Source organism: Natrix helvetica (assembly GCF_964273705.1).
Source record: "Natrix helvetica genome assembly, chromosome: 3".
NCBI lineage: Eukaryota > Metazoa > Chordata > Lepidosauria > Squamata > Natricidae > Natrix > Natrix helvetica.
Window position 1 is genome coordinate 177,132,820 of NC_138549.1, and position 25,349 is coordinate 177,158,168.

The window sequence follows — 25,349 nt, forward strand, 5'->3', positions numbered from 1 at the left end:
CCTTTATGTAAATGAAAGTAGAACACATTTTTTTTGTTGGTTCAGAAAGACTCCCACATCGCTTCTATGAGCTTAGGATCCCCAATGTCCCTTCTAGGCAATGGGACAAATTAATTATTTACCAGTTGAACCTCTGCAACATCTTGAAAATCAACCTCATGTACAGCATGGGATGAAGTCAGTACATGACCAAAGGCTTGTCTCTCCAGCTGGGGCCAAGTCCAGAAGAAATCTTCAGATGTAGTTCTTCAGTTCTCCAGTGGGCTCATTCAATATTGGTGGGAGGCTTTGGTTGGTTGAATGAGTTGCATGAATAGGTTGGTTGGTTGAGTTGGATGAGTTGGTTGGTTGGTTGAGTTGGTTGGTTGGTTGAGTGAGTTGGATGATTTGGTTGGCTGGTTGAGTGAGTTGGATGAGTTGATTGGTTGAGTAAGTTGAATGAATTGGTTGATTGGTTGGTTAAGTGAGATGGATGAGTTATTTAGTAGAGTGGGTTGAATGAGTTGGTTGGTGGCTTGAGTTGCATAAGTTGATCAATTGGTTGAGTTGTATGGGTTGGTTGGTTAAATGAGTTGGATGAGTTGGTTGGTTGAGTTGGTTGATTGGTTAAGTGAGGTGAATGAGTTGGTTGGTTAATTGAGATGGATGAGTTGTTTAGTAGAGTGGGTTGAATGAGTTGGTTGGTTGGTGGGTTGAATTGCATGTTATTAGTTGGTTGAGTTGAATGAGTTGGTTGGCTGGTTGGTTAAGTGAGATGGACAGGTTGGTTGAGTTGAATGAGTTGGTTGGTTGGTTAAGTGAGTTTGGTAGGTTGGCTGGTTTGTTTGTTGAGTGAGCTGAATGAGTTAGATGTGTTGTCAGTTGAGTGAGAGACAAGAACCCACCTAGCCTTTTACCCTTATTGAATTCTTTATGTTACTTTTAATGCTTTTATACTTCTTCCTTTTGCCATTGTAAGCCTCCTATAGTCATTCTGGATAGTGAGATGGGTAGCATAACAAATAAATAGTTATTGGCCTTTATATGAATGTGGAAGTCCTCGAAGGTCACACCCTGTTGTCAAAAGTGATACTATCAGTTTGAGCAATAAGAGGTGACACAAAGGGGAACTGAGGGGTAGGAAATCTGCTTCAGCCCATCCTTAGACTGGGGGCTTCCTCATCATCTCTTGAGAGACTGAGGTTTTTGTGAACGCTTCTGTTATATTGTGCCCCCTACCAGGAAGGATGATGACTCCTTTGAACTGAAGGTTGGCGGCATCTCCATCTCTGTGGGCTTGGAGCTGGGGAGCGATGGCACTGGGAGACCAACGGTGACCACCTTGGATTGCAACACGCACATTTCCAACGTCGACATTGATATTTCTGGCAAATGGGAGTAGGTTGATTTCGTTAATATTCATAGCGGGTTCTTCATAGGAATATCTACCCCTCACAATAGCACCATCCTTCTCCCCAAGGAAGTGTAAGATCTGAAGTAGGGTTAAACATTATTTATTTAGAACATAGAGCATAGAATAAAAGGGGTCTCGGAGGTCTTCTAGTCCAACCCCCTGCTTGTGGAAGAAGATCCTATACCCATGATGGTGAATCTGAAGAACAGAATAACAGAGTTGAAAGGGACCTTGGAGGTCTTCTAGTCCAATGCCCCACCCAAGCAGGAGACCCTATACCATGTGCCACAGGTGATACAAGGAACCATATCTGCCGGCATGTGAGCTATCATCTCCAGCACGCATGCGCATGCTGTCCAGCTGATTTTCAGCCTTCCTGAGGGCCGTTGGAGGCCGTTTTCACCCTTCCCAGGCTTCAGGAAAGCCTCCGGCGCCAGGGGAGGGCAAAAATGGGCCCAACAGGCCAACCAGAAGTTAGAAACTTGGGGTCGCTTTGCATTATGGGTGCTGGCACCGTGGGTGCTATCTCGTGCACACCCTCACTTTTTGGGCACCCAACAACAAAAAGTTTAGCCATCTCGGTCCCAAACCATTCCAGATTTTGGGGGGCTTGATGGGAAGGCTGTACATGGCCATAGAGAGAATAACAGAACAGAATAACAGAGTTGGACTGGACCTTGGAGGTCTTCTAGTCCAACCCCCCACCCAAGCAGGACACCCTATACCATTCTGGACCAATGGCTGTCATTTCTTGTCATCAACCTCCAGAGATGGATCTGTGGTTTATCTGTTTGTAGTGCTACATTTCCAGTCTGCCTTTCCTTCAGGGGCCTAAGGTGATGCATTGCCAATCTCTTCCAAATCTTTCCCATGAGCACAATCTGAGAGAAGGCAGAAGAAATGTGCTTAGAATCAGCTACTTAATTTCTAGGGGTGAGAAGGGACTTGAACCCAGGTTTCTCCAATCCAACACCATCACTAGACCATGCACAAGGAGACTGTTTTATGCTCCCTTCCATGCTGTCGTTGGTCTACAACAGGGGTGTCCAAACTTGGCAACTTTAAGACTTGTGGACTTTAACTCCCAGAATTCCCCAGCCAGCTCTGCTGGCTGGGGAATTCTGGGAGTTGAAGTCCACAAGTCTTAAAGTTGCCAAGTTTGGACACCCGTGGTCTGCAAAAACCGTTGGTTCCACCCAGTTTTCCAATGTAAACTTTTGGGCCTGGGGAGCCTGGCCTTTTCCTGCTGCACAGTTGTGCCCTGCACCTATTCTCAAGTTAACATATAACTGCTATCGTGGAGTAGGCGGCTCTTTTTGGCCATCCCTCTCCTGCCTCGGTAGACAGTTACTTTCATCCCATAACTTTCCTCTGAGATAAGAGGGACAAAGTCTAAGAGTAGAAGAGATTATTTGTAGCTCAGGCTTGAAATGTGGGATCCTTGGTGTTCCCTGACCTTGGTTGTTTTCTTGGAGATCTTTCATTACCCAAGTAGGTAACATAGTCAATGCTGGAAGGGAGGGAGGTGTGGAGAGGAGGAGGGAGGGAGGGAGGGAGGGAGGGAGGGAGGAGGAGGAGGAGGAGGATTATTGATGGGTCCTTGGTGTTTTCAGAACTTGGCTGTTTTCTTCCAAACATTTCATTACCTATCTAGGGAATATCATCAGTGCTAGAATGGAATAGGTCTTGTGGAGTGGAGGAGGAAGAGGAAGATGACTGTGGGATTGTTGGAACTCTCTTGGTGGGGTTTTTGCAGACTTTGCATTACCCAACTAGGTAACATCATCAGTGGTAGACTTGAGTGGAGTTTATTCTCTCTTAGACAAATGTCTTCCCCTGTTAGTGTGAGTGTGCTTGATGGTTCCTTGATTGGGCTGTTGTTTACCATAGACTTGTTTGTCTGAGTTAGCCATATCCTTGATTGGGGTACTGTTTACTAGTGTTAATTAGAGACTGTTTGTCTAGTGTTAATCTTGGCGTTATTCTCTGCTTATCTGGGTGTTGCTGGTGAGGAGATCTTTTTGCTCTTTTTGTTTCTTTTTTTGCCTTTCTTCATTGCCTCTTTTGAGTGGTATGTAGAACCGATGCTGTTTATCTCTATGTGCCTGTTGATGGTTGAATTCCAGGAAGCCTGGCACTCAGACAAATCAACCACCCACAGGCACATGGAGATAAGCAGCATTTACATACCATTCAAAAGAGCCGATCAAAAAGCCAAAAAGGAAACAAAAAGATCAAAATATCTCACCAGCAGTCACAAGCTGGAAATAGTTGGACACAAGCTGGAAATAGCTGGACTGCCCCAGGCCAACTATTTCCAGCTTGTGTCATTCAGATGGTGCCTCTTATAAATATTGTAAATGCTAACTATCAAGCCAACAGAGGGATGGAAAATATTCCCTTTTGGAGATCACACTGAAAGTAACATTAAGCATAACCTTCAAATGATCTTCTCCAGGATTGGAGTCTCTCATGGTTCCATTGTTCTAGAAATATCAGGTGCCCCTCAACTCCTTAGGGTCTTCCTTGTCAACAGAACCCCTTCAGATGTCTAAAAAACCAATCAAGGATGAGGAAGAGAAACAGGAAAGATTTCCTTGTCTCTTCTAAACTCTTGAAGGAGCCAAGGGGGATTTATTTTGAGGGTCAATTCACCAAGCTATGGGTCATGAACCTCACCTGTGCCTTTGCTTTTGCAGGTGGCTGTATAACCTCTTCAAAAGCAAGGTTGAATCAGCTTTCAAGACAGCCATGGAAAGCAAGGTAAAGACTCTGGGTCCTGGGCCTTCACACCAACACCAACACCTGACTTCAGTCAGGTGTGGAAAGGAGGCTTGAAAAAGGCCTAGAGAGCACCTGAGATTTCCAAACTGGGAGCTGTTGATGCAAAAACACCATTCAAAAGTGCACCTGGCTGAACAGAAGCACCTGTGAGAGGGATTGAGGGTTCCTGATGGAGCACTGCTGGAGCATGAGCCAACAGTGTGCTACAGCTGCCCAAAAGGCCAACATAGTCCTGGACTGTATCAAGAGATGGAGAGCATCAATGTCACAAGAAATGATAGTACCACACAACTGAGACCACATTTGGAGTAATGCAGTTCTGGTCATCACAATGCAAAAAGGAATAATTGCTGAGGCGCTAGAAAGACTTCAGAGAAGAGCAATAAAGATGACAAGACTCAAACGTATGATGAATGGCCAAGGAAAATAGATATATTTAACTTAATGAAAAGAAAAGAAGGACCAGGGGAGACAGGATAGCAGTGTTCCAATTTTTGAGGGGCTGCCCCAAAGAAGAAGGAGTCAAGTTATTCTCCAAAGCATCTGAAGGCAGGACAAGAAGCCATGGGTGGAAACTAATCAAGGACAGCAGCAACTCAGAACTAAGGAGAAATTTCCTGACTGTGAGAACAATTAACCAGTGGAATGGCTTGCCTTGTGGAGTTGTGGATGCTGAATCACTAGAGGTCTTTAGGAAGAGATTGGACAATCATTTGTCTGGCATGGAGTAAGGACATAGAAAATTGAATAGAATAACAGAGTTGGAAGGGACCTTGGAGGTTTTCTAGTCAAGCAGGAGGCCCTATATAATTTCAGACTCTTTTTGAAACTTTTGAAAAGGATTCTCCCCTTGCCAAGGGGGAGGACTAGAAGACCTCCAAGATCCTTCCCAGCCATAGGATTCTATGATTCTACAAGAATAGAATAGAATAGAATAGAGTAGAGTAGAGTAGAGTAGAATAGAATAGAATAGAATAGAATAGAATAGAATAATAGAATAGAATAGAATAGAATAGTATAGAACAGAACAGAACAGAACAGAACAGAATAGAATTTTGGAGGTCTTCTAGTCCACCCCCCTGCTCTGCCAGGAGACCCTATACCATTCCAGACAAATGGATATCCAACATCTTCTTAAAGACCTCCAGTGTTGGGGCATTCACAACTTCTGGAGGCAACTTCTGTTCCACTGATTCATTGTTCTGACTGTCAGGAAATTTCTCCTCAGTTCTAAGTTGCTTCTCTCCTTGATTAATTTCCACCCATTGCTTCTCGTCCTGCCCTCAGGTGCTTTGGAGAATAGGTGGATCCCCTCTTCTTTGTGGCAACCCCTAAGATATTGAAACAGTGCTGTCATGTCACTCCCTAGTCCTTCGTTTCTCTTAATTAGCCAAATGTAAATCCTGCAGCCCTTCTTCATATGTTTTACAGGGTCCTTCAATGGGTTTATTTATTTTATCTTAACTGTTCTTCATGGAGTGATGAGCAACTGAAAGTCCTTTGTTGGGATCTTGTGACATTGAGCAAGTTGCTCAACCGAATAGAACTCACAAGGTCCTTGGTTATATTTCCGCAACAAGCCACGTATTTTTCAAATGATCTCACCAAAGCGTTTTTATTTAGCTTTATCCTACTAGAATTGTTTGAGTGGCCTGCTTTGAGGACTATTTTTGAAGTTATGAAAGTCTTTGCAAAACTCTGTTGTAGCACCTTCTTTGGGTTGGCCTACAAATTTAGGAGCTGTCACATCCAGCTACCTTTCAGGGTAGGAAATGGTTGCTTGGAGACAACCCTGCCCTAATTTACCATCTTTTCTGGTTCGTTGTTGCTTTATTTTGCTTTTCCTCTCTTAAGGATTGTCTTCTTGTGCGTTTTTTCCAGATCTGTGAGATAGTGAGAACTTCTGTGAACTCCAAACTGCAGGCCCATCTTCAGTCTTTGCCAGGTAAGAGCAAAACCTTGGAGCATTGATTGACCTCAAAAGCTTTCTCCTTCAGAAAGAGAAGAGCATCATGTAAGGAAACCAACATGCTTTGTCTTCTGACCCAAAAGCACTCCTCAACCTGATAAAACCCCTTTTATTTAGGTTAAAGGGAATTCCTCTCCAGCAAAGTCCCAGCCGACAGTCTTACAAGAGATTCCACAACCACAGACCTTTATCAGGCTTGGAGAGCTGCCAGGCAACTCTGCAACGATCGACTACATATCGGTTTTACAGAAGATGCTGTTGAAAAGGCACTACGCAGCCTAAAACCATCTCTATCTATTGAACCTGATGGATTATGCTCCTACCGTATTTTTCGGAGTATAAGATGCTCCAAAGTATAAGACGCACCTAGCTTTTGGGGAGGAAAACAAGGGGGGAAAATCTGCCTCTGCCTAGCAATTTGCCTGCTTGCAACAAACAGCAAACAATACAGATGATATACACTGTTTCTGGTGTTACGTTATACTTGTACAGATGCTGTTAAAATTGATGTGGCTTTCTGGAAGTCTAGTTATTCTCTGCTGTTTAAAAGAAGATACAATAGCACTGGGCCTCTTCGGATCAAGCATTTATTTTAAAAGCTTCTTCATTTTGTTAAGTTGTCTCGAACAATAATAAAGCAGTCTTTAAAAAAATAAGTCTAATAATTTGAACATTCTATAGGCATTTATAGTTATTGACTTACCTGTTGGCAGCAAACAGCAAAAAGTGTGATTAGCACAAGGGAAAAAAATCTCCCTCTGCCTCCCAGCAATTTGCCTCGTGCAGCAAACAGCAGGTTTCATTTTTAATTTCCGCAGGGGTCTCCTGATCATCAGCTGTTTCAGGCTGCAGGGATTGCTATAGCCTATTGCAGACTCCGCAAGCCCCATTTTCCCCATTTGCTACAAGGAGGTAAATTGCTGGGAGGCAGAAGCCAAAGGGTGGGGGACAGTGGGTGGTTGGATATATAAGTATATATAAGATGCACCCAAATTTTCACCCTCTTTTAGGGGGGAAAGATGTGTCTTATACTCCGAAAAATACGGTACTTATTAAAAAAGCTTTTCGCTGCCTTAGCAGGATCTCTAAGTATAATCTATGAGAAATCTTTCAGAACCGGCTCGTTGCCCAACCTATGGTCCCTAGCCACGGTCATCCCTATCCTCAAAAGGGAAGAGCCCAGCCTAGTTGGAAATAACAGACCAACCTCTTTCTGTGGTGTCACCTGCAAAGTCATGGAATCAATCATAAACCAATTCATTGCCCTCTACTTAGAGATAAACTACCTACTGTCTAACAAACAGTTTAGTTTCAGGAAAAAATTGTCCTTTAATCTGCAACTTCTACACTGCAAAAATAAATGGAGTACACAACTCGACCAGGATAAAGCAATAGATGCAATTTACATAGACTTCTGTAAAACCTTTGAGTCCATGGTACATGACAAACTACTTCTAAAACTAAAATCTTATGGCATTTCCGGATCCCTGCATAAGTGGATAGCTACGTTCCTGTAAAACACACAACAAGTAGTCAAAATATGGAGCCCCCCCCTATCAAACCCTGCACCTGTTAACAGGGGTGTCCCCCAAGGCAGCGTTTTAGATCCACACTCTTTATACTTTACATAAATAACCTTTGTGATGATATCATAAGCAGCTGCGTTCTCTTTGCTGATGATGTAAAACTATTCAACGCCACCAATAATGTTGCTACCCTACAAAGAGACCTTGGCTATGTGTCAGAATGGTCAAACAATTGGCAACTCCAGATCTCAACCAACAAATGCTCTGTCTTACAAGTTGGCAAAAAAAAAAAATCAGAACACAAAATACAAGCTGGGCAGACACGACCTCGTGGATGACCCTCATATTGGTCAAAGACCTCGGAGTCCGCATCTCAAACGATCTAAGTGCTAGAGCTCACTGTAAGAGCATCGCCAAAAAGGCATTAAGATTTGTTAACCTAATCTTATGTAGCTTCTCCAGTAACATTGTGTTTCAAACTACGGCATACAAAACCTTTGCTAGACCAATTCTCGAATACAGCTCGTCTGCCTGGAATCCACACTGCATATCGGACATTAATGCAACCAAGCGAGTCCAGAGATATTTCAGGAGAAGAGTCCTCCACTCCTCTGCTCGCAACAGGATCCCAAATGGCAACAGGCTTGAGATTTTGGGCTTAGACAACTTAGAACTATGCCGTCTTCGATCCGACCTTAAGTGTAGTACATAACATGATCTGCTACAACATCCTACCTGTCAATGACTACTTTAGCTTCAACCACAACAACACACCAGCTCCCAGTAGATTACAAAGATATGGTAAACCGCTCCAAACTCGATTGCAGAAAATGCGACTTCAATAACGGAGTGGTTAATGCCTGGAATGCTCTACTTGACTCTGTGGTTTCTTCCCCAAACCCACAAAAACTTTAACCTTAGACTGTCCACTGTCAACTTCACCCCCTTCCTAAGAGGGCTTTAAGGGGCGTGTATAAGCACACCAACGTGCCTACCGTCCCTCTCCTACTCTCCCCATTTATTTGCATCCATTTCCTGTATTCATAATCACGTTTATACTTATCTCTGTTATCTTAAAAATGCTTGACAAAATAAATAAAATAAATCTTCCAATTGCCACGCAGTAGCAGAAAATACTTGGCAAGAAGTCAGGAACAGATCTTCACCCTAATGAATCGAACTAATGGTCTCCTGCAAACTCCACTCCCCTTTCGCTCCTCTTTTATTTCCTCTGGGAGGGGCCGTTCACTGCCCACCTGTGGCCTTACTCCCAAGTCGGCCCTTGTTCCTTAGCTGCTCCCTTCTCTTGGCAGCTCTGAGCATGGGCACACTGGGAACAGGTTGGTGGTGGGGTTTCATTTTTTTTTACTACCGGTTCTGTGGGTGTGGCTTGGTGGACATGGCAGGGGAATGATACTGTAAAATCCCCATTCCCTCCTGATCAGCTGGGACTCCGGAGCTAGAGAATAGACGGGAGCGGGGCCAGTCAGAGGTGGCATTTGCCGGTTCTCCGAACTACTCAAAATTTCTTCTACCAGTTCTCCAGAACTGGTCAGAACCTGCTGAATACCACCTCTGGAACAGGCTCCAGCTGTTCTTCTGCCCCACTGACTCCAAAGACAGCTGATAACTGTCGGATGGCCCTGGCCCCATCTCTGCCTCCGATGCAGAGCCCTCGTCCGAGCCTTCCCCAGACTCCAGGACTGGCCCATGTTCCTCCCCAACCTCCTCACTGTCCGAATCTGCTGCCAGATCCGATAGCTGCTGGTGGGCCACAACACATTGTTTGCATCTCAATGTTTCTGCCTAACTGGTCTACAGCTTCTAGTCACTCTTTTGTCCTAGTATTGGATCCCTTATTATAGAAAAAGAAAGTTGGAAGGGACCTTGGAGGTCTTCTAGTCCACTCTCCTGCTCTATAGCATCCTGAACAAAGGGTTGTCCTATTTCTTCTTGAAAACCTCCAGTGATGAAGCAACTACAACTTGTGGAAGAAATGCGTTTCACTGGTTACTTGTCCTCACTGTTGGGAAATTTCTCCTTAGTTCCAGGTTGCTTCTCTCCTTGATCAGTTTCCATCCATTACTTCTTGTCCTGCCATCTGAGTCTGGAGGCTAAACCATACCATGAGTGTCCCAAAGGTGCCTTTTCCAGAGGCAACTGGACTTTCTGGTTTTTCTTCTTTGAAGACGTTTCCTTTCTCATCCAAGAAGCTTCTTCAGCTTTCGCTTCTTGGATGACAAGCGAAATGTCTTCAAAGAAGAGAAACCAGAAAGTCCAGTTGCCTCTGGAAAAGGCACCTTTGGGACAACCATGAAGGGGATGACTGAGAATCTCCATGAACAATTGACGGACCTAGATATGTCTAGTCTAATGAAGAGAAGGACTGTGGGGGGGAGGATATGATAATCTTCCAGTATTGAGGAGTTCCAACAGAGAAGAGAAGGTCAAGTTATTCTCCAAAGCCCCTGAAAGCATGACAAGAAATAACAGATGGAAACTCATCAAGGAGAGAAGCAACCTAGAACTAAGGAGAAGCTTCCTAACAGTGAGGACAATTAACCAGTGGAACTGCTTGCCTCCAGGAGTTGTGAATGCTCCAACACCGGAGGTTTTTAAGAAGAGATTGGAGAACCACTTATCTGGAATGGTATAGGGTCTCCTACTCTTGGGAGGGGTTCAGACATGAAGACCTCCAGCCTTAGGATTCTAAGATTGTATGGTTCTCCATCATCCTTGAGACTGTCCTACCAAAGGGACCAAGTTCTTTGATGTCACCCCTGTGTTGTCTTTCCCCCCCAGTTACTGCCAATATCGACCACACATCGAGCATCGATTATTCTCTGGTTGGGCCACCAGTTGCCACAAGTGATTGTGTAGACCTGGACCTCAAGGTAAGCATCAGCAGAAAGCTTGGAGGGGGATGGGCCTGCAGAAGGACGCCTCCCAGATGGTAGAGTTTGCCTGTCAATCTTCCCTCCCACTTCTCGGTGATCTGTGGGTCTCAGCCTCTTTTTACCAGCACAGGATTCTGCCCTGTAGTTCTCTTTTGCTTCTCACTTCAAAATGGGGAGATACCAGATTCCTGAGTTTTTGGTGGGTGGAGAGGACATGATGGGCCCCCAAATCACCCACTGCTGCTAGTAAGAGACTTCTGCACTTTGTCTCTTGGAGTGCCAGTTGGATGTCATGGTTAAGGCGCCAAGCTAGAAACTGGGAGGCTGGGAGTTCTAGTCCCATATTAGGCATGGAAACCAGCTGGGTGACTTTGAGCCAATTGCCAAGAGATGGTGAATTATAGTCCCGTCTTAGGCAGGAAATCCATCTGGGTGACTTTGAGTCAATCACCAGGAGACTGTGAGTATGCCATATCCTGGTGATTCGCCCAAAGTCACCAAACTAGCTTTTAGGTGTAGGCTGGACTAGAACTCACCGACTCCTGGTGATTGGCCCAAAGACACCCAGCCGGCTTTCATGCCTAAAACAGGACTAGAACTCATGATCTCCTGGTTTCTAGCCTGATGTCTTACTCACCAGACCAAGCTGGCTCTCTAACCTTGATCTCCTTGAGGAAGATATTCCACAAAGCTTGGGACACTGCCAAAAAATCCCATTTCCTGGTCCTCCAATTCTCTTTGGTTGACAGGATCTTGCAACGTGTCCAATCGGCTGGATTGAAACGGATTGATTCCATCCTTCAGATCGCCTGGTCCCTGCCCTCTTTTCGTGTCTTCTTAACTTCTTTCATGTCCTCCCACCAGGGTGAATTCTTCTCCACCGTCCATCGTTCTCCTGCTCCTTTCCCCCCGCCTCCTCTCTCTTTCCCGGTGGATCAGGACCGCATGGTCCAGTTTGGGATTTCCACTTACTTCTTCAACACAGCTGGTGACGTCTACTACAAAGCAGGAGCCCTGACCTTCTGGATGGTGGATGAGATGGTGAGGCCAAGCAGATCGTGAAGCCCAGAAGCCTCTGGGAGGGCCAATCCTGCTTTCTCCTGGGGAGAGATGAGAGAAAAGAAGGGAAGGAGAGAGGAAGTAAGGGAAGATGGGAAGAGAAATGCATGAAAGGAGTAGTGGGAGGAAGTAAGGGAGAGAGGGAGGGAGGGAGGGAGGAAGGAGGGGGAAGGGAAGAAAGAGAAGAGGAAGGAAGGAAGGAAGGAAGGAAGACCAGAGGGAGGGAGGGAGGGAGGGAGGAGGACGGAAGAAGGAAGGAAGGAAGGAAGACCGGAGGGAGGGAGGGAGGAAGGAAGGAAGGGAAGAGGAAGGAAGGAAGACTGGGGGAGGGAGGGAGGGAGAGGCGGAGGAGGGATGGATGGAAGAAGGAAGGAAGGAAGGAAGACTGGAGGGAGGGAGAGAAGAAGGAGGGATGGAAGAAGGAGGGAAGGAAGACTGGAGGGAGGGAGAGAGGGAGGAGGGATGGAAGAAGGAAGAAAGGAAGGAAGGAAGGAAGGAAGGAAGGAAGGAAGGAAGGAAGGAAGGAAGGAAGACCGTAGGGAAGGCGAGATGGAGACCTTCTTTGCTCCCCTTCCTGCTTTCCCATCTGCTCCCCTCCAACCCTCTTTGCCCCCTGCAGGTCCCTCAGGAGATCAAAATCCGGCTGAACACCTCCTCCTTCGAGCCCTTCATCCCACAGGTCAGCCTCTCCCCCTCCGTGCCCCAGGCCCCAAGGGAAAGGGAAGTGGGGGCATGCTGCATGGGGAGCCGCTAAGTGGGGACGGGGAGGGGAGCATCCGGAAGCTTCAGCGGTTGCTCTGTCCTGAATGATGAAGTCCTCAAAGCAGAGAAGGACCCTGGGATCAGGTTGCAGGGGCAGCAGAAGGTAGAAATCAAATGGGGATCGGACAGCACTTTCTGGAGTATCTATTTTTAAGCCCTGGAGTTCATTTCACTTCAGCCTTTATAATGATGTTACTCCTCTATCACCCCCACCTCCTCCTCCTCTTCCTCATCCTCATCCTCCTCCACTTTGCAAACCCCACTCCTTTCCAGTAATGACGATGTCCCCTCCCTGGGCCACAAAATGTCTTCAAGAAAACAACCAAACTCAGAGAGCACCAAAGACCCCACAGTCGTCTTCTTTTCTTCTTCTTCCTCTTCCTCCTCCTTCTTTTTCTTCCTCCTCCTCCTAATTTATTTACTGCACTTTCTATTCCTTCTTCTTCCTTCTCCTCCTCCTCCTCCTTCCTCCTCTTCTCCTCCTCCTCCTCTTCCTCAGAATTGTTACTACCCCCATTGTGCACTGAAGCAAAGGGTCCTTTTCCAAGGGGATCCCCTCTGGTGGTCTTAACAAGCATCAAACCACCATTTCAGGCTTGTTAGCGCAGAGAAGATGCATGGATCCTCCCTTGTTCCTCACCCTCCCTCACCAATATCCAGTCCCTGCTTCTACAGGAGAGTAAAGTCAAGGCAATCAAGCATCAAATTGCTGGCTGGGGAATTCTGGGAGGTGGAATCCACCCCTCTTAAAGTTGCTCCCAAAATTGATCTGTCTCCTCCAAAGCTACAAGGTTGTCTGTTATCTTACAAGAGGCCATTCCCCAAACCTTTGGTGGTCTTTAGAAGATCTTAGCCATGTCTATTTAATTTTCACCCTGGATTAAAACAAACCTAAATCCCTAAATCTCCAAAAGGGGTGAATGGAGGACATCCAGCAAGACAGGTGTCATGCCCCCCGTCGGAGCCTGAATCTGTGGAGGAGGATGAGCCACAGCCAGCAGGGATTGAGAGGAATGTGGGGAGGATCAGGCCAAGGCAGCCCAGAGCCCCTCAGGATTGGGACAGCTTGTTAGCAGGGAAGAACGGGGGCAGGATGATGGAGAGACGGCAAGCAGTGGCCATGAAGAGCGACAGAGCTGAGGTGATGAGCAAGGACCTCCCCTTCCTGATCCAAGAGCATGGAGAGTAGAGAGAAGGCAGGAACAGAGCAGCCTGACCCAACGACTCGGGAGGAGAGTGCCCCGGCCCTCTTCACAAGGCACAGCTGGGGACTGAGACTTAAGGAGATGCTGTGGGGAGGGGCATTTGTCAGGAACAATCGCTGAATTTGTAGAGTTTTGGGTGTGTGCTGTTGAACACATTTAGAGTTTGCAGGACTCCTTGCTTCTTCCTTAAATCATGGACTCGTCAGTTGCTCCTTGTTTTGTGAACTCACTTCCCACTTCCTTTGCTTTGCTAGATTGCGTGCAGCCAGAGGCTGCCCTCTCTCTCTCTCTCTCTCTCTCTCTCTCTCTCTCTCTCACTCTCTCTCTCTCTCTCTGTGTGTGTGTGTGTGTGTGTGTGTGTGTGTGTGTGTGTAAACTCCTACAGTTGCCATAGTGGGAGAAGGGGGAGGGAGTGTATTCCACGCATACTGTCCGCTGAAGTTGGATCTCAGATTACTGCAGAAGGCTTGGGATGGGTGCACCTCATTGGAGAATGTGATTTATGACACAGACTGAGGGGAGGGAAGGAACAGGGCTAAAGTTCAGCTATAACTCAAACAAAGCTCAGATCTGACTGCGAAAAGGCCTTGCTTAATGGTGTTCCTAATAAATGACTAGTTTTATATTGAAACATGGCTCGATACTCATGAATCAATTAGGGCATTTTTAGGAAACCTGACAGTGTGTGTGCGTCTTTGGTTGTTCCTGGTTTTGTGGACTCATTTCCCTCTTCCTTTGCTTTGCTGGACTGCGTGGAGCCAGAGGCTGCCGTTTGTGTCTGTGTGCGCTTGCGTGCATGTGTGCTTTCCTCTGGGACTTGCCAAGAAGATGGGAGCATTTGGGGGCAATTTTGAAGCATTAAAGCGGAGTTTGAACTCTCCGCTCGCTGTGTGGCCTTCGTGCTTCGTCCTGGGTCATCACAGCAGGTCTTCAAGTAGAGAAGAGGACCATCCCTGGAAATGTGACTTTCTCCTTACCATCCTCAGTTGAAGAAGCTCTACCCCAACTTGCCAATGAAGCTGAAGGTCTCCCCTTCTTCGGCCCCGTCTCTGAGCATCACCCCCAAAAGCCTCTCGCTGACCCCTTCAGTCGACATCCAGGCCTTCGCAATTCTCCCGAATTCTTCCCTGGCGCCCCTCTTTCTGATCGAAGTGGTAAGTAAACTCCCCATGGTGGACAATCCAGATATTTTGCAATATCTTTTATCAGATAATCTTCAATTTACAACCTGCCTCATTCAACATCCAAGAAAGGAAACCCAACTCAAATTAATAAGAGAAAAGTACTTTTACTGGATATGAAATGAAAACAGCGAACGTAAAGCAAGATCTGAGGCAAAAAGGCACAAACTTGTACATATCAAACGTTTACCCATGACCCTCCCCCGGTTACCCCAACCCAATGTCCAATCTGCAACTCCCAAAGGTGTTATGTGGGGCACTTCTTCAGGTGGCCTCATTCAGCTGGTATGCAGAGATGGTTGACCTTGACTAAACCCAAACACCAGCCATCAGCATGCGCAGAAGATGGTGAGAACAAAACTCTCTTTTTCAAGATGTCTCCACCAGCACTTTTCCCCTCCCAAATACCATGCGCCCCCTCCCTCCCCGTTACTATGGCAGCCAATAGCAAGCAAGTGAGATAGAGGCTGACCAGGTGACTGCTCAAAGTTATAACAGCCCTGAGAAAAGGGACTTATGACGGTTTTCCACACAACCGTTGCACCGCCCCCAATATCATGTGACCAAAATTCTTGGCAACTTGGCAACTGGCATGTACTTATGACAGTTGCAACGGCCTGGGGTCATGTGGTCCCCTTTTGCGACCTTCTGACAAGCAAAGTCAACAAGAAAGTCAGATTCACTTAACAACCATGCCACTATCCTGACAACTGCAGTGATTCACTTTGTAACGGTGGCAAGAAATGAGGCAAAATGTGAGAGGAAATGGCTAAACAGGGAAAATGGAACTGAATGGGATAACAGGAAAGGCAAAGCTAAAACTGAAAAACAAACAGGGGAAAATAAAATATGTCGTTCTAAGAAGCCATTAAAAATGCCCAGAATTTAAAACAGGCAACTGAGCATCTCTAATTACCTGATGAACATTAACTGACACACCTTGCATAATACAATACAATAGCAGAGTTGGAAGGGACCTTGGAGGTCTTCTAGTCCAACCCCCTGCCTAGGCAGGAAACCCTTCACCACTTCAGACAAATGGCTATCCAACATCTTCTTAAAGACTTCCAGTGTTGGGCCATTCATAACTTCTGGAGGCAACTTCTGTTCCATTGATTCATTGTTCTGACTGTAAGGAAATTTCTCCTCAGTTCTAAGTTGCTTCTCTCCTTGATTAGTTTCCACCCATTGCTTCTTGTTCTACACTCAGGTACCTTGGAAAATACCTTGACCCCATTCCTCTCTGTGGCAGCCCCTCCAATATTGGAACAATGCTATCATGTCTTCCCTAGTCCTTCTTTCTCTTAAGCTAAACATACCCAGTTCCTGCAACCGTTCTTCATATGTTTTAGCCTTCAGTCCCCTAATCCTCTTTGTTGCTCTTCTCTGCACTTTCTAGAGTCTCCACATCTAGAAAGAGTGCAGAGAAGAGCAACAAAGATGATTGTGCTAGACTGGGCTTTTGTAATCTCATTTTTCAAAATTTCCCAAGCTTCTTGAGTTGCTTTCCCCTTGAGGATTCTCATCCATGGATTTTTTCCCAAGCTCTCTCTAAATTTATTGAAATTAGCTTTCTTAAAGTCCAAGACTCTAGTTTGACTTTGTTCTACTACTTGTGTTTGCATAATGTTGAATTCCAATATTGCATGGTCACTTGCCCCCAGGGTTCCTATAACTTCAACACCTTCTATCATTTCCTCTCTGTTAGTGAGAATTAAGTCCAATATGGCTGATCCTCTTATTCCCTTCTCTACTTTTTGGAAAACAAAGTTGTCTGCTAGGTTTTTTAGGAACCTGTTGGATCTTCCACTTGGTGCAGAGTTTGTTTCCCAGTTGATGTCAGGGTAGTTAAAATCCCCCACTACTATTGTGGTGTGCTTCCCACATACCTTAGTTAGCTGACTAACAAAAAGTTCATCTACTTCCTCTGCTTGGTTGGGTGGCCTGTAGTATAGACCTAGGGCAATGTCATTTCCCCCACAACCTTTGATATTGACCCAAATGCATTCAAGATTGTTCTCATCATTGTTGTGCTCTATTTCTGTAGAGAGGTAATTATTTATTATATATAGTGCAACTCCACCTCCTCTTTTATTTGGTCTATTTCTTTTAAATAATTTAAATCCTTCTAGCTGTATGTTCCATTTGTCGGTTTCATCCCACCAAGTTTCTGTAATGGCAACAATATCGTATCTGCCCTCTTCTACTTGAATTTCTAATTCGCCCTGTTTATTCCTCATACTCTGTGCATTGGTGTATAGACATTTGAGTCCATTTTGATTGACCCTGTGCTTACTGTCTACATAACCTGTGTTATGCCTGACTGCCCCTATTTTCTTGCCACTTGTTTGATTCATGCATATGGTATGGCACTCACTTAAATGCTTGGTTTTGCTTGACAGTGGGAGTGATAATCTTACACGCACAAACATCTGTGTTACATGCACTGATAACCCTATGAATTTTAGATTGCTGGGGACAGGAATGTTCTGTATCTATTAATTCTCTGTCCCCGCTGTTCAGTTTAAATGTTTATCCAGAAAATCTGTGAATTTAATGCCAAGTAACTCAGTCCCTTTCTTGGATGGGTGCAAACCATCTCTTTTGTACAGTTTTTCATTGGACCAGCTGCAGGCATCATGACTAATAAAACCAAAGCCTTCCCTTTTACACCACTCCTTTAGCCAAACATTAAACTCTGCTACACAGTGGCCCTTCCCTTTTTGTTCCGTAAAACCTCTGAACAGATAAGCCTACAACCTATACTACTAAGTTCATACCCCAAGCTCTGGAAATCATTCTGCACAGAAAGTACATCTTTCTGGGATAGATAATTAGTGCCAAGATGTATAATAGCATCAACGTCACAGTCCTTACTTGCATTCTTGACTATCTTAAGAATACGCCTCTTGTCTCTGCTGGCAGTAGCACCTGGCAGACACCTGACCTCTTTTAAAACCTCCATATCCTTTCCTAAATTTACATCCCTTATGATTGAATCACCAACCAGAAGGAGACTTCTCTTTTTGCATACCTTGCTCTTCTTGTGCGATTGATGTGTGATACCTGGTTCCCCATTTCGTCTTTCCGAAGTAAGTTCTTCATTTTGGACCACAATTCCCTGCTTTTTTGAGTCATCATTATCACAACTACCTTGACCTGTCTCTTTAGTGTCCCCATTAGGGTCAGCAAGGGCACTATATCTGTTATGCTGGGTCACAGCAAAAGCTTTGTGTTTATGGTTTACAGCTCTCACCCTGCCACATCTCACGATTGTCCAGACTGCTCTTCTCCTGCAGGATCTTTGCAGTGGGGGGTGGGGTGGGGGGCTGATAGCGTGGCATCTTTGTAGAGTGGAATGGCCGAATTGGACCCCTAATTTCTGCTTGGAGAGCACAGATTAGAGATTCTTAATAGGTAATCTGTCTATGTAGACTAGTAATTTGTATACAAAGGGGACAATATCCAAATTTGAAGAGTACTGCGAAAGACAAGTGCAAGACAGCTATTACATTGAACTAAACGGGTCATTTTGAAATAAATAAAATCACAATTTCAAGCGCACTAATCCAGAATGTATTATTACTATTTTGGTTTATGGACATATGATTCTACCTACTCCTCTTTGCCTCTCTGCTTCCCCACTTCCAGCCAGCAGCTCCAATCACCAACCACAGGAAAATTCAAATCTCCTAATTTTCATATTCAGGGGATATATGATTTACTACAGGGGTGAAATTCAGCAGGTTTTGACAGGTTCTGGAGAACCAGTTGCGGAAATTTTGAGTAGTTTGAAGAACTGGCAAAGACCACCTCTGGCTGGCCCCAGAGTGGGGAGGGAATGGGGGTTTTGCAGTATCCTTTCCCTTGCTATGTCCACCAAGCCACATCCACAGAACTGGTAGTAAAAAAAAAATGAATTTTATCACTGATTCACTAGGTAGCAGGAAATACGTAGGAGACGATTGGAAAGAGTGTAACCTCATAGTATGTCAGCCAAAGGGGAACGAGGAGGGATGTGGCATCCAGGACAGGGCTATATTAAGAAGGGAATGGTGTGGTGGCCTAGAGGGGTAGCTCTCGCCTCACAATCAGGAGTTTGATCCCAGGTAGAGGCAGATATTTCTCTCTCTGGGCACAATGAGAATATATCTGCTGAACAAAACTCATCAATGGTGACAGGAAGGGCATCAGGCCAGCAAACACTCTGCTAGCTCCATGCAGTTGCCCAGACTCCACCCTGCAAGGGATTATGGGGGTCGTTAAATAATGATGATGATGATTTTAGGTTGGAACCTCTGGAGAGAAGCAAGCTTTGGTAACGGTTTCTCCCCGTTCGTTCCAATAAACGAAACGAGGCGGCCTTCACTGGGTCTTGGCTGGCTATTGGTCAGGAGATCTTTCCTCTGGTCACTAAGGAAAGTAGCCAGGATCACCTAACAGCGACCACTGCAGAACAAAAAAAAAGTAAAATGGATCATATGAAAATCTGCTTAACGAGTGGCACGACTCAACAACCTGGACTCAGCTGGACTCAGTTACAGTCGTTGAGTTGACAATTGCCATGTGGAGCAGAGGTGGGTTCCTACCAGTATGGTACAGTTCAGCCAAATAGGTGGTGACTCTGGCGGACACGTAACTGTACCGGTTCTATCTTCGATGCCACCATCTCTATTTTCTGCTCTGCACATGCTCAGAAAAATCCTCATTTCCCCCTTTTTCAATGGTATGTGCATGCCATTCCCAGAGAGGTCCCAGACGTGGGCCGTTTTTTGAAGAAGAAAAAAAGGAAGCGTTTTCGCCTTCCCCCCAGAAGCATTCCGCAGGCTTCAGCAGGGCTGGGGGGAAAACGGAGCATTTTCTGCCCATTTCTCGCAAAAAGAGGGGCGTTTTTCCCCTCCCCCCAGCTCTGCTGAAGCCTGCGGAGGGTTCCTGGAGATCCAGGGAGGACAAAAACTTTTTTTTCTTACTGGGTGGTTTGCAGGCGCTCCCCCCCCCCCCCGTCTAAACTTTTTGCCTCCGTTTCGGTGGGCATGGCTTGGTGAAGGGGTCATGTGACTGAGTGTGCGTGAGTGACGTCAAGTTGACCACGCCCACTCAGTCACATGCCCCCCCCCCCATGTAACCACACACCCACCGAACCGGTAGTAAAAAAAATTGAAACCCACCCCTGGTCTGGGCCATCTATGCTAAAGATCTGCTTTTTTTTTCTCATTTCAGACCAGCTCAGTTTCTGCCAAAGTGGCTGTCAATTCTACCAGGATCTCTGGAAGCCTGAAGATTGGCAGGTGAGTCACAGCAGGGCAGGACCTGACGCTGACTCTGTACGGAAATTCAGGTACTCCTCGACTTACAACATTTGCTTAGTGACCGCTGGAAGTTACCATGGCACTGAAAAAAACCCTTTGCAGTATCCCCTTGGTCACGTCATCAAAATTCGGACGCTCAGCAAATGACTCGTATTTATGACCGCGGCAGTGTCCTGGGGTCACGTTGTCCTCTTTTGTGACCTTCTGACCAGCAAAGTCCATGGGGAAGCCAGATCCACTTAACAACCCCTGCCACTAATTTAACACTTGAAGCGATTCATTGAATAGAAACTTTCTGAACACAGCAGTATCTGACAGAAGTGAGCACCTTCCCCCCCTCCCCCAATTGTGTAAATATTTAAGTATATCTTTTCATGTGACAACACTGAGAAAATGACACTGGGCTACAATGTCAAGTAGTGAGTATACAGCTTGTACATCAGTGCAAATGTGCTGCCCCCTCAAAATAACACAACACACATATGAAAAGATATACTTAAATGTTGTGAATCGTTTCGTGTTTGCTCACTGACAACGCAATGGTGATGTGCTTTCTAACATTTCTGCCATGCACTAAATTGTTACAAATAAAATTCATTTATAAATGAATAATGTTATTTATTTATAAATAAGTAAATAAGTTACTTAACAACTGTGGCAAGTAAAGTCATAAAATGGGACAAAAAGTCACTCAATGACAGTCTTGCTTAATAATGAACGTTTTAGAATAGAATAGAATAGAATAGAATAGAATAGAATAGAATAGAATAGAATAGATTTCTTTATTGGCCAAGTGCGATTGGACACACAAAGAATTTGTCTTTGATGCATAAGCTCTCAGGGTACATAAAGAAAAATAAAATAGAACACATTCATCAAGAATCATAAGACTCAATACTTAGTGATAATCAAAGGTTACTAATAAGCAATCAAATTATACTAGGAGACAAATAAAACAATAGAAAATTTAGAGATACAAGCAACGTGGTTATAATCATAAGCAGAAAGAGATAAGTACTAGGAAGGAAGAAAACAATAATAGTAATACAGTCTTTATAGATAATTTGACAGTGGTGAGGGAATTACTATTTTTTAAACAATTTTTATTTGTTTTTGAACAAGGACAAACATTTTAAAAAAACCCACCTTCCATTACAAATTGTAGAAAGTGTGTCAGTTGGTTACAGTATTTCCATGCATTTCTTCCATAGTCACCACCTGCTTTTCATATAAAATTCATGTATATCACAATTATTATATCTCGACCTTAATTTGACTATCATTGTTTTTACGTCTTTTTATGTATAATATTTAAAATCTAGAATAAGATTATATGATAACATTCCATTAAATCATCCTAAGATTATCCAATCACAATATATCTTTATAACATAGTCTCGATAAAGCTTTTAAACCTCCTCTCATAATATCCATACATTGTTTATATAAAATTTCATATTATCAAACTAATATATCTATATGTATTGTTATCATTATTAATCATTATTTAACTATAGCTATTGTCACTTCATTTTATACATACTACTAGTAAACTAAATTTAGCTTAATTTTTTATTATACATTTTCATTGCATCAACCTGTATCTTTTCAGTAATAGTACAGTCTTATATCTCTTGCCATTTGTAACATTAATGTTCTAGTTACTTTTTAATAAATCTTGTATAAATCTCCCTTGGCAACATGCTGTTCCTTTCGTATCTCACAAAAGCTTGAAACCCAACATCTGCTCTTTCCACCAGCTTATCTTTGGTTATCGCTAGTCCTTCTGTCAAGATTTCTCTCCTTATCTCTGTCAATTTTTCCCTCCTTTCTTCTTCTGTGCTTTGAAGAAGAAAGGAGTTCCAATCCATCCATCCCCCCTTTCCATATTCCGCTCTTGCCATTACCAACCACACTCACTTTATTGTCAGTATCCACAGTTTTCTTATCTCCTTGCTCATTTTTTTCTTCCATCTTTTGAACTCTGTCCTCCACTTTCTTAATTTGGTAAACATCCTCAGTTTCTCCATCAGATTTTTCTGTTTTGCATTCCATATTCTCCAATCTCTTTTCAATTCTCTCTGTCACAACTAATAGATTTTGAACTTCAAACATAATCATTTGCAATGTTACAGTTTCTTTTTCCTGCTGAGCCATTCTTTCAATTTTGCAGACACTGCCACTATAGGGGTTCAAGGCTATTTTAATAAACTTCAAACAGGTTCATTTATTATCTTTCAAGTCAAAATGTTGTCTTTCCTCCAATAGCTGGTGATAGAACTCCCAAAAGGCACCTGTATAAACAAATTGTGCTCTTCCTACTATCACTGTCAGTAAACAAACTGAAAGAACCTTGAATCTCAAGTGATCAAAGAGAAAGAAGAAAAAACAATGTATCCAGCCTCCAGCCTCTAAGTGGCAGTGTAACTGCTTTTCCTCCTGTTGTTACAACCCTCTTTATAATCCTTCTTATTATCTTCTTTATATTCCAACCTTAAGAAAGAAAAAAACCTTAAATGGAGATCAAAAACAATCAAATCAAATCAAGCAAAAAAAGGAGAATTTAATCCATAGGTATAAGCAAAAGTGAAAAAAGAAGAAGAAAGAATTAATCCATTCAGTTTAAAAAATAAGGAGCCCCTGAAAAAGTTCCATCCGTGAAAAAAAAAAATTAGAAACTGGCTAACACACTAAGTTCAATGCAGATCAATTTCGCCACCTACAGTCTTTGTCTTCAATCTCAACTTAATTTTTTTTCTTGGGTAGTCTCTTCCTCTAATAAAAAAATTTCCTCACCAATTCGACACACTTTCTCTTTCCGCTTTCTTCCCGTTCCGGAGCTGTCCCAACTTCAGCAGCTTCATTAGCTGTGTTTCTGTCACCGGAAAAAATGGGCTATTCCTGGATCTTTCAGGGACTTTGCGATGCCCTTGAGTTCAGCAGGAGGTGCCTTTCTCAATCACCGTCTCTGCGGGACAGTTTAGGTCCAAATGGACCGTCCAGCGGCAGGAATTCGACTGCAATCTCGGAACACCAAGATCGCACGGCATGCCATTGCAACGTCAGCTCTCTTCCATGGGAATTATTTGTTTAGCAGAGTGATGAAGTTCGGGGGAAAACTATCCTTGTTTCTAGTTGTTCTGATGTGCAGTGCTCTATCTATAAGCGTCATTTTCATGGTAGGAGTTGAAACAATTTATGTCCAGGATGCGAGGGGTCTGTAAATATTTTCACAGCCCTCTTTTTGACTCGTGCAGTGTACAGGTCCTCGATGGAAGGCAGGTTGGCAGTCATCGCTTTTTCTGCAGTTCTAATTAGCCCCTAAGTCTGTGTCTGTCTTGTTGGGTTGCAGAGCCAAACCAGATAGTTTTGGAGGTGCAGATGACAGACTCAATAATTCCTCTGTAGAACAGAATCAGCAGCTCCTTGGGCAGTTTGAGCTTCCTGAGTTGGCACAGAAAGAATATTCTTTATTGTGCTTTTTTGATGATGTTTTTGATGTTAGGTATCCATTTTAGGTCTTGAGATATGATAGAACCTAGAAATTTGAAGGTCTCTACTGTTGATACTGTGTTGTCTAGTATTGTAAGAGGAGGTAGTATAGGAGGGTTTCTCCTAAAATCTACCACCATTTTTACGATGTTGAGTGTATTTAATTCAAGATTGTTTCAAGGCTAGTTGTTCAAAATTGAGTTTTGGACTCACTTGTGGTTCTAACGCGAGGCCCACCTGCAACGGCTTATAAGATTGACCTGCAACCTGTTGTGACATCCATAGAGCTCTGGAAAGGGTCATGACTTAATGCTCACCTCCTTAGCCTAACTATGGGGGGTCTCTCCAAGTTCAGCTTCAGCACCCTTGCAAAGGACTTCCAGGGAGGGCCATTCCACTAACATCAAGCACAGCAGATCAGGAGAATCCACGGGGTTCAAATGGATACATAGGTTTATTTTATGCTAAAGCTCTTTACAAGAATCTGATCTACTAAACGGTCAAAGCAAACTGGTGGAAGATAAAAATCAACGGAATTCAAGGAGGGCTGGGCTTAGATCTCTTGTGGGCACGAAGGGCCTCAAGACTGTTGACACGTTTGATGATCCCTCCTCCCTTGAGCTCAGCCTGGTCACCTCCTAACTTGGCTCAACGTCAGATCTGCCACCTTCAGCTTCTACATCTTATCCTAAAATGCCAGGAGGGGGGGAGGAGGGGGGTAATGAAATGTAGAGTGGTAGAGATGGGAATGGGAGTGTAAAGAGAAATTAAAATTAAACACACACATCCCTCCGGCCGATCCGCTCACACAGAGAGGGACTCCTCCGGGTGCCGTCCACTAGGCTGTTCCAGCGGGCGATGCCCAGGGGAAGGGCCTTCTCTGTGATGGGCCTGACCCTCTGGAATGACCTCCCCCCTGATATTAGAACAACCACGGACCTCCGCTCCTTCCGTAAGAAGCTCAAAACCCACCTGTTTAATCTAGCCGGCTTGGCCTAATTCCAGCTCTCCCACCTCAGTCTGTATTTTTAAATTTCACGGGTTGGTCTTAGGCTAAGTTTTTAATTTTTATAAATTTGTACAGGGGTTTAAAGTTTAATTCGATTTTAACTATATTTATGATTATTTGTATGGTTTTTAATTTGGTACCTGTACACCGCCCCGAGTCCCTTCGGGGAGAGGGGGCAGTCTAGAAATCAAATCAAATAAATAAATAAATGGTGGGGGTGGACAGCCTTGATGGAAATCAGAGGTGTCAATCCAGCCTTCAAGGACATCTGGCCTGAGAACAGAATGCAAAACAGCATTGCATGGTGGTGCCAATCATCCAAGACATGTCCAGAGCAACGAAAAGGAATTCCATTGGACACTGTTCGAAGGAGGAGGGCCAGGGAATGGGGAAAAAATGTAACCTTGCACAGGAATGTTCAGATCCAGCTTTTCTTCACTGCAGCCATTTAACCTTAGTAAAAAAAAAAAAAGTCCATCTCTTCAGCTAAATGGGGTCGAGGTTCTTCCTTTCCTAAGGACCTGAGCTGGGGCAGGCCTGACATTTAGGCTAGAACTTTATCATGTGATGGATTTCAACACTTTACTCTGTCTGTCCCTTCTGCAGGTTGAAGTTCTCCTTGAAGCACTCAGATGTTGGGTTCTTCTCGGTAAGACAGAGGGATTTTTTTTTTTTTTTGCCTGAATGCCTACTCTCCCTCCTTCCCAGTTTTCTTGAGGTCCCAGCCAGAAACCCAGTTCACACAGGGGTCATCCTGTTGCCA

At 44.3% G+C, this 25,349-nt stretch overlaps 1 protein-coding gene and 1 long non-coding RNA gene across 2 annotated transcripts in view; one reads left to right on the plus strand and one right to left on the minus strand.

The window, feature by feature from the left end:
• Positions 1–25,349, minus strand: part of LOC309389586 — a 51,638-nt gene that overhangs the window by 16,357 nt on the left and 9,932 nt on the right. The gene's annotated exons all lie outside the window — the stretch shown is intronic.
• LOC309389570 (bactericidal permeability-increasing protein-like) overlaps positions 1–25,349 on the plus strand; it is a 38,491-nt gene that overhangs the window by 3,480 nt on the left and 9,662 nt on the right. The window contains exons 4-12 of the mRNA XM_081948109.1: positions 1,222–1,377; positions 4,093–4,156; positions 6,059–6,122; positions 10,475–10,566; positions 11,434–11,610; positions 12,248–12,307; positions 14,582–14,749; positions 19,997–20,064; positions 25,193–25,235. Coding sequence (XP_081804235.1) covers positions 1,222–1,377; positions 4,093–4,156; positions 6,059–6,122; positions 10,475–10,566; positions 11,434–11,610; positions 12,248–12,307; positions 14,582–14,749; positions 19,997–20,064; positions 25,193–25,235 — 892 coding nt within the window. The remainder of the gene's footprint in view (positions 1–1,221; positions 1,378–4,092; positions 4,157–6,058; positions 6,123–10,474; positions 10,567–11,433; positions 11,611–12,247; positions 12,308–14,581; positions 14,750–19,996; positions 20,065–25,192; positions 25,236–25,349) is intronic.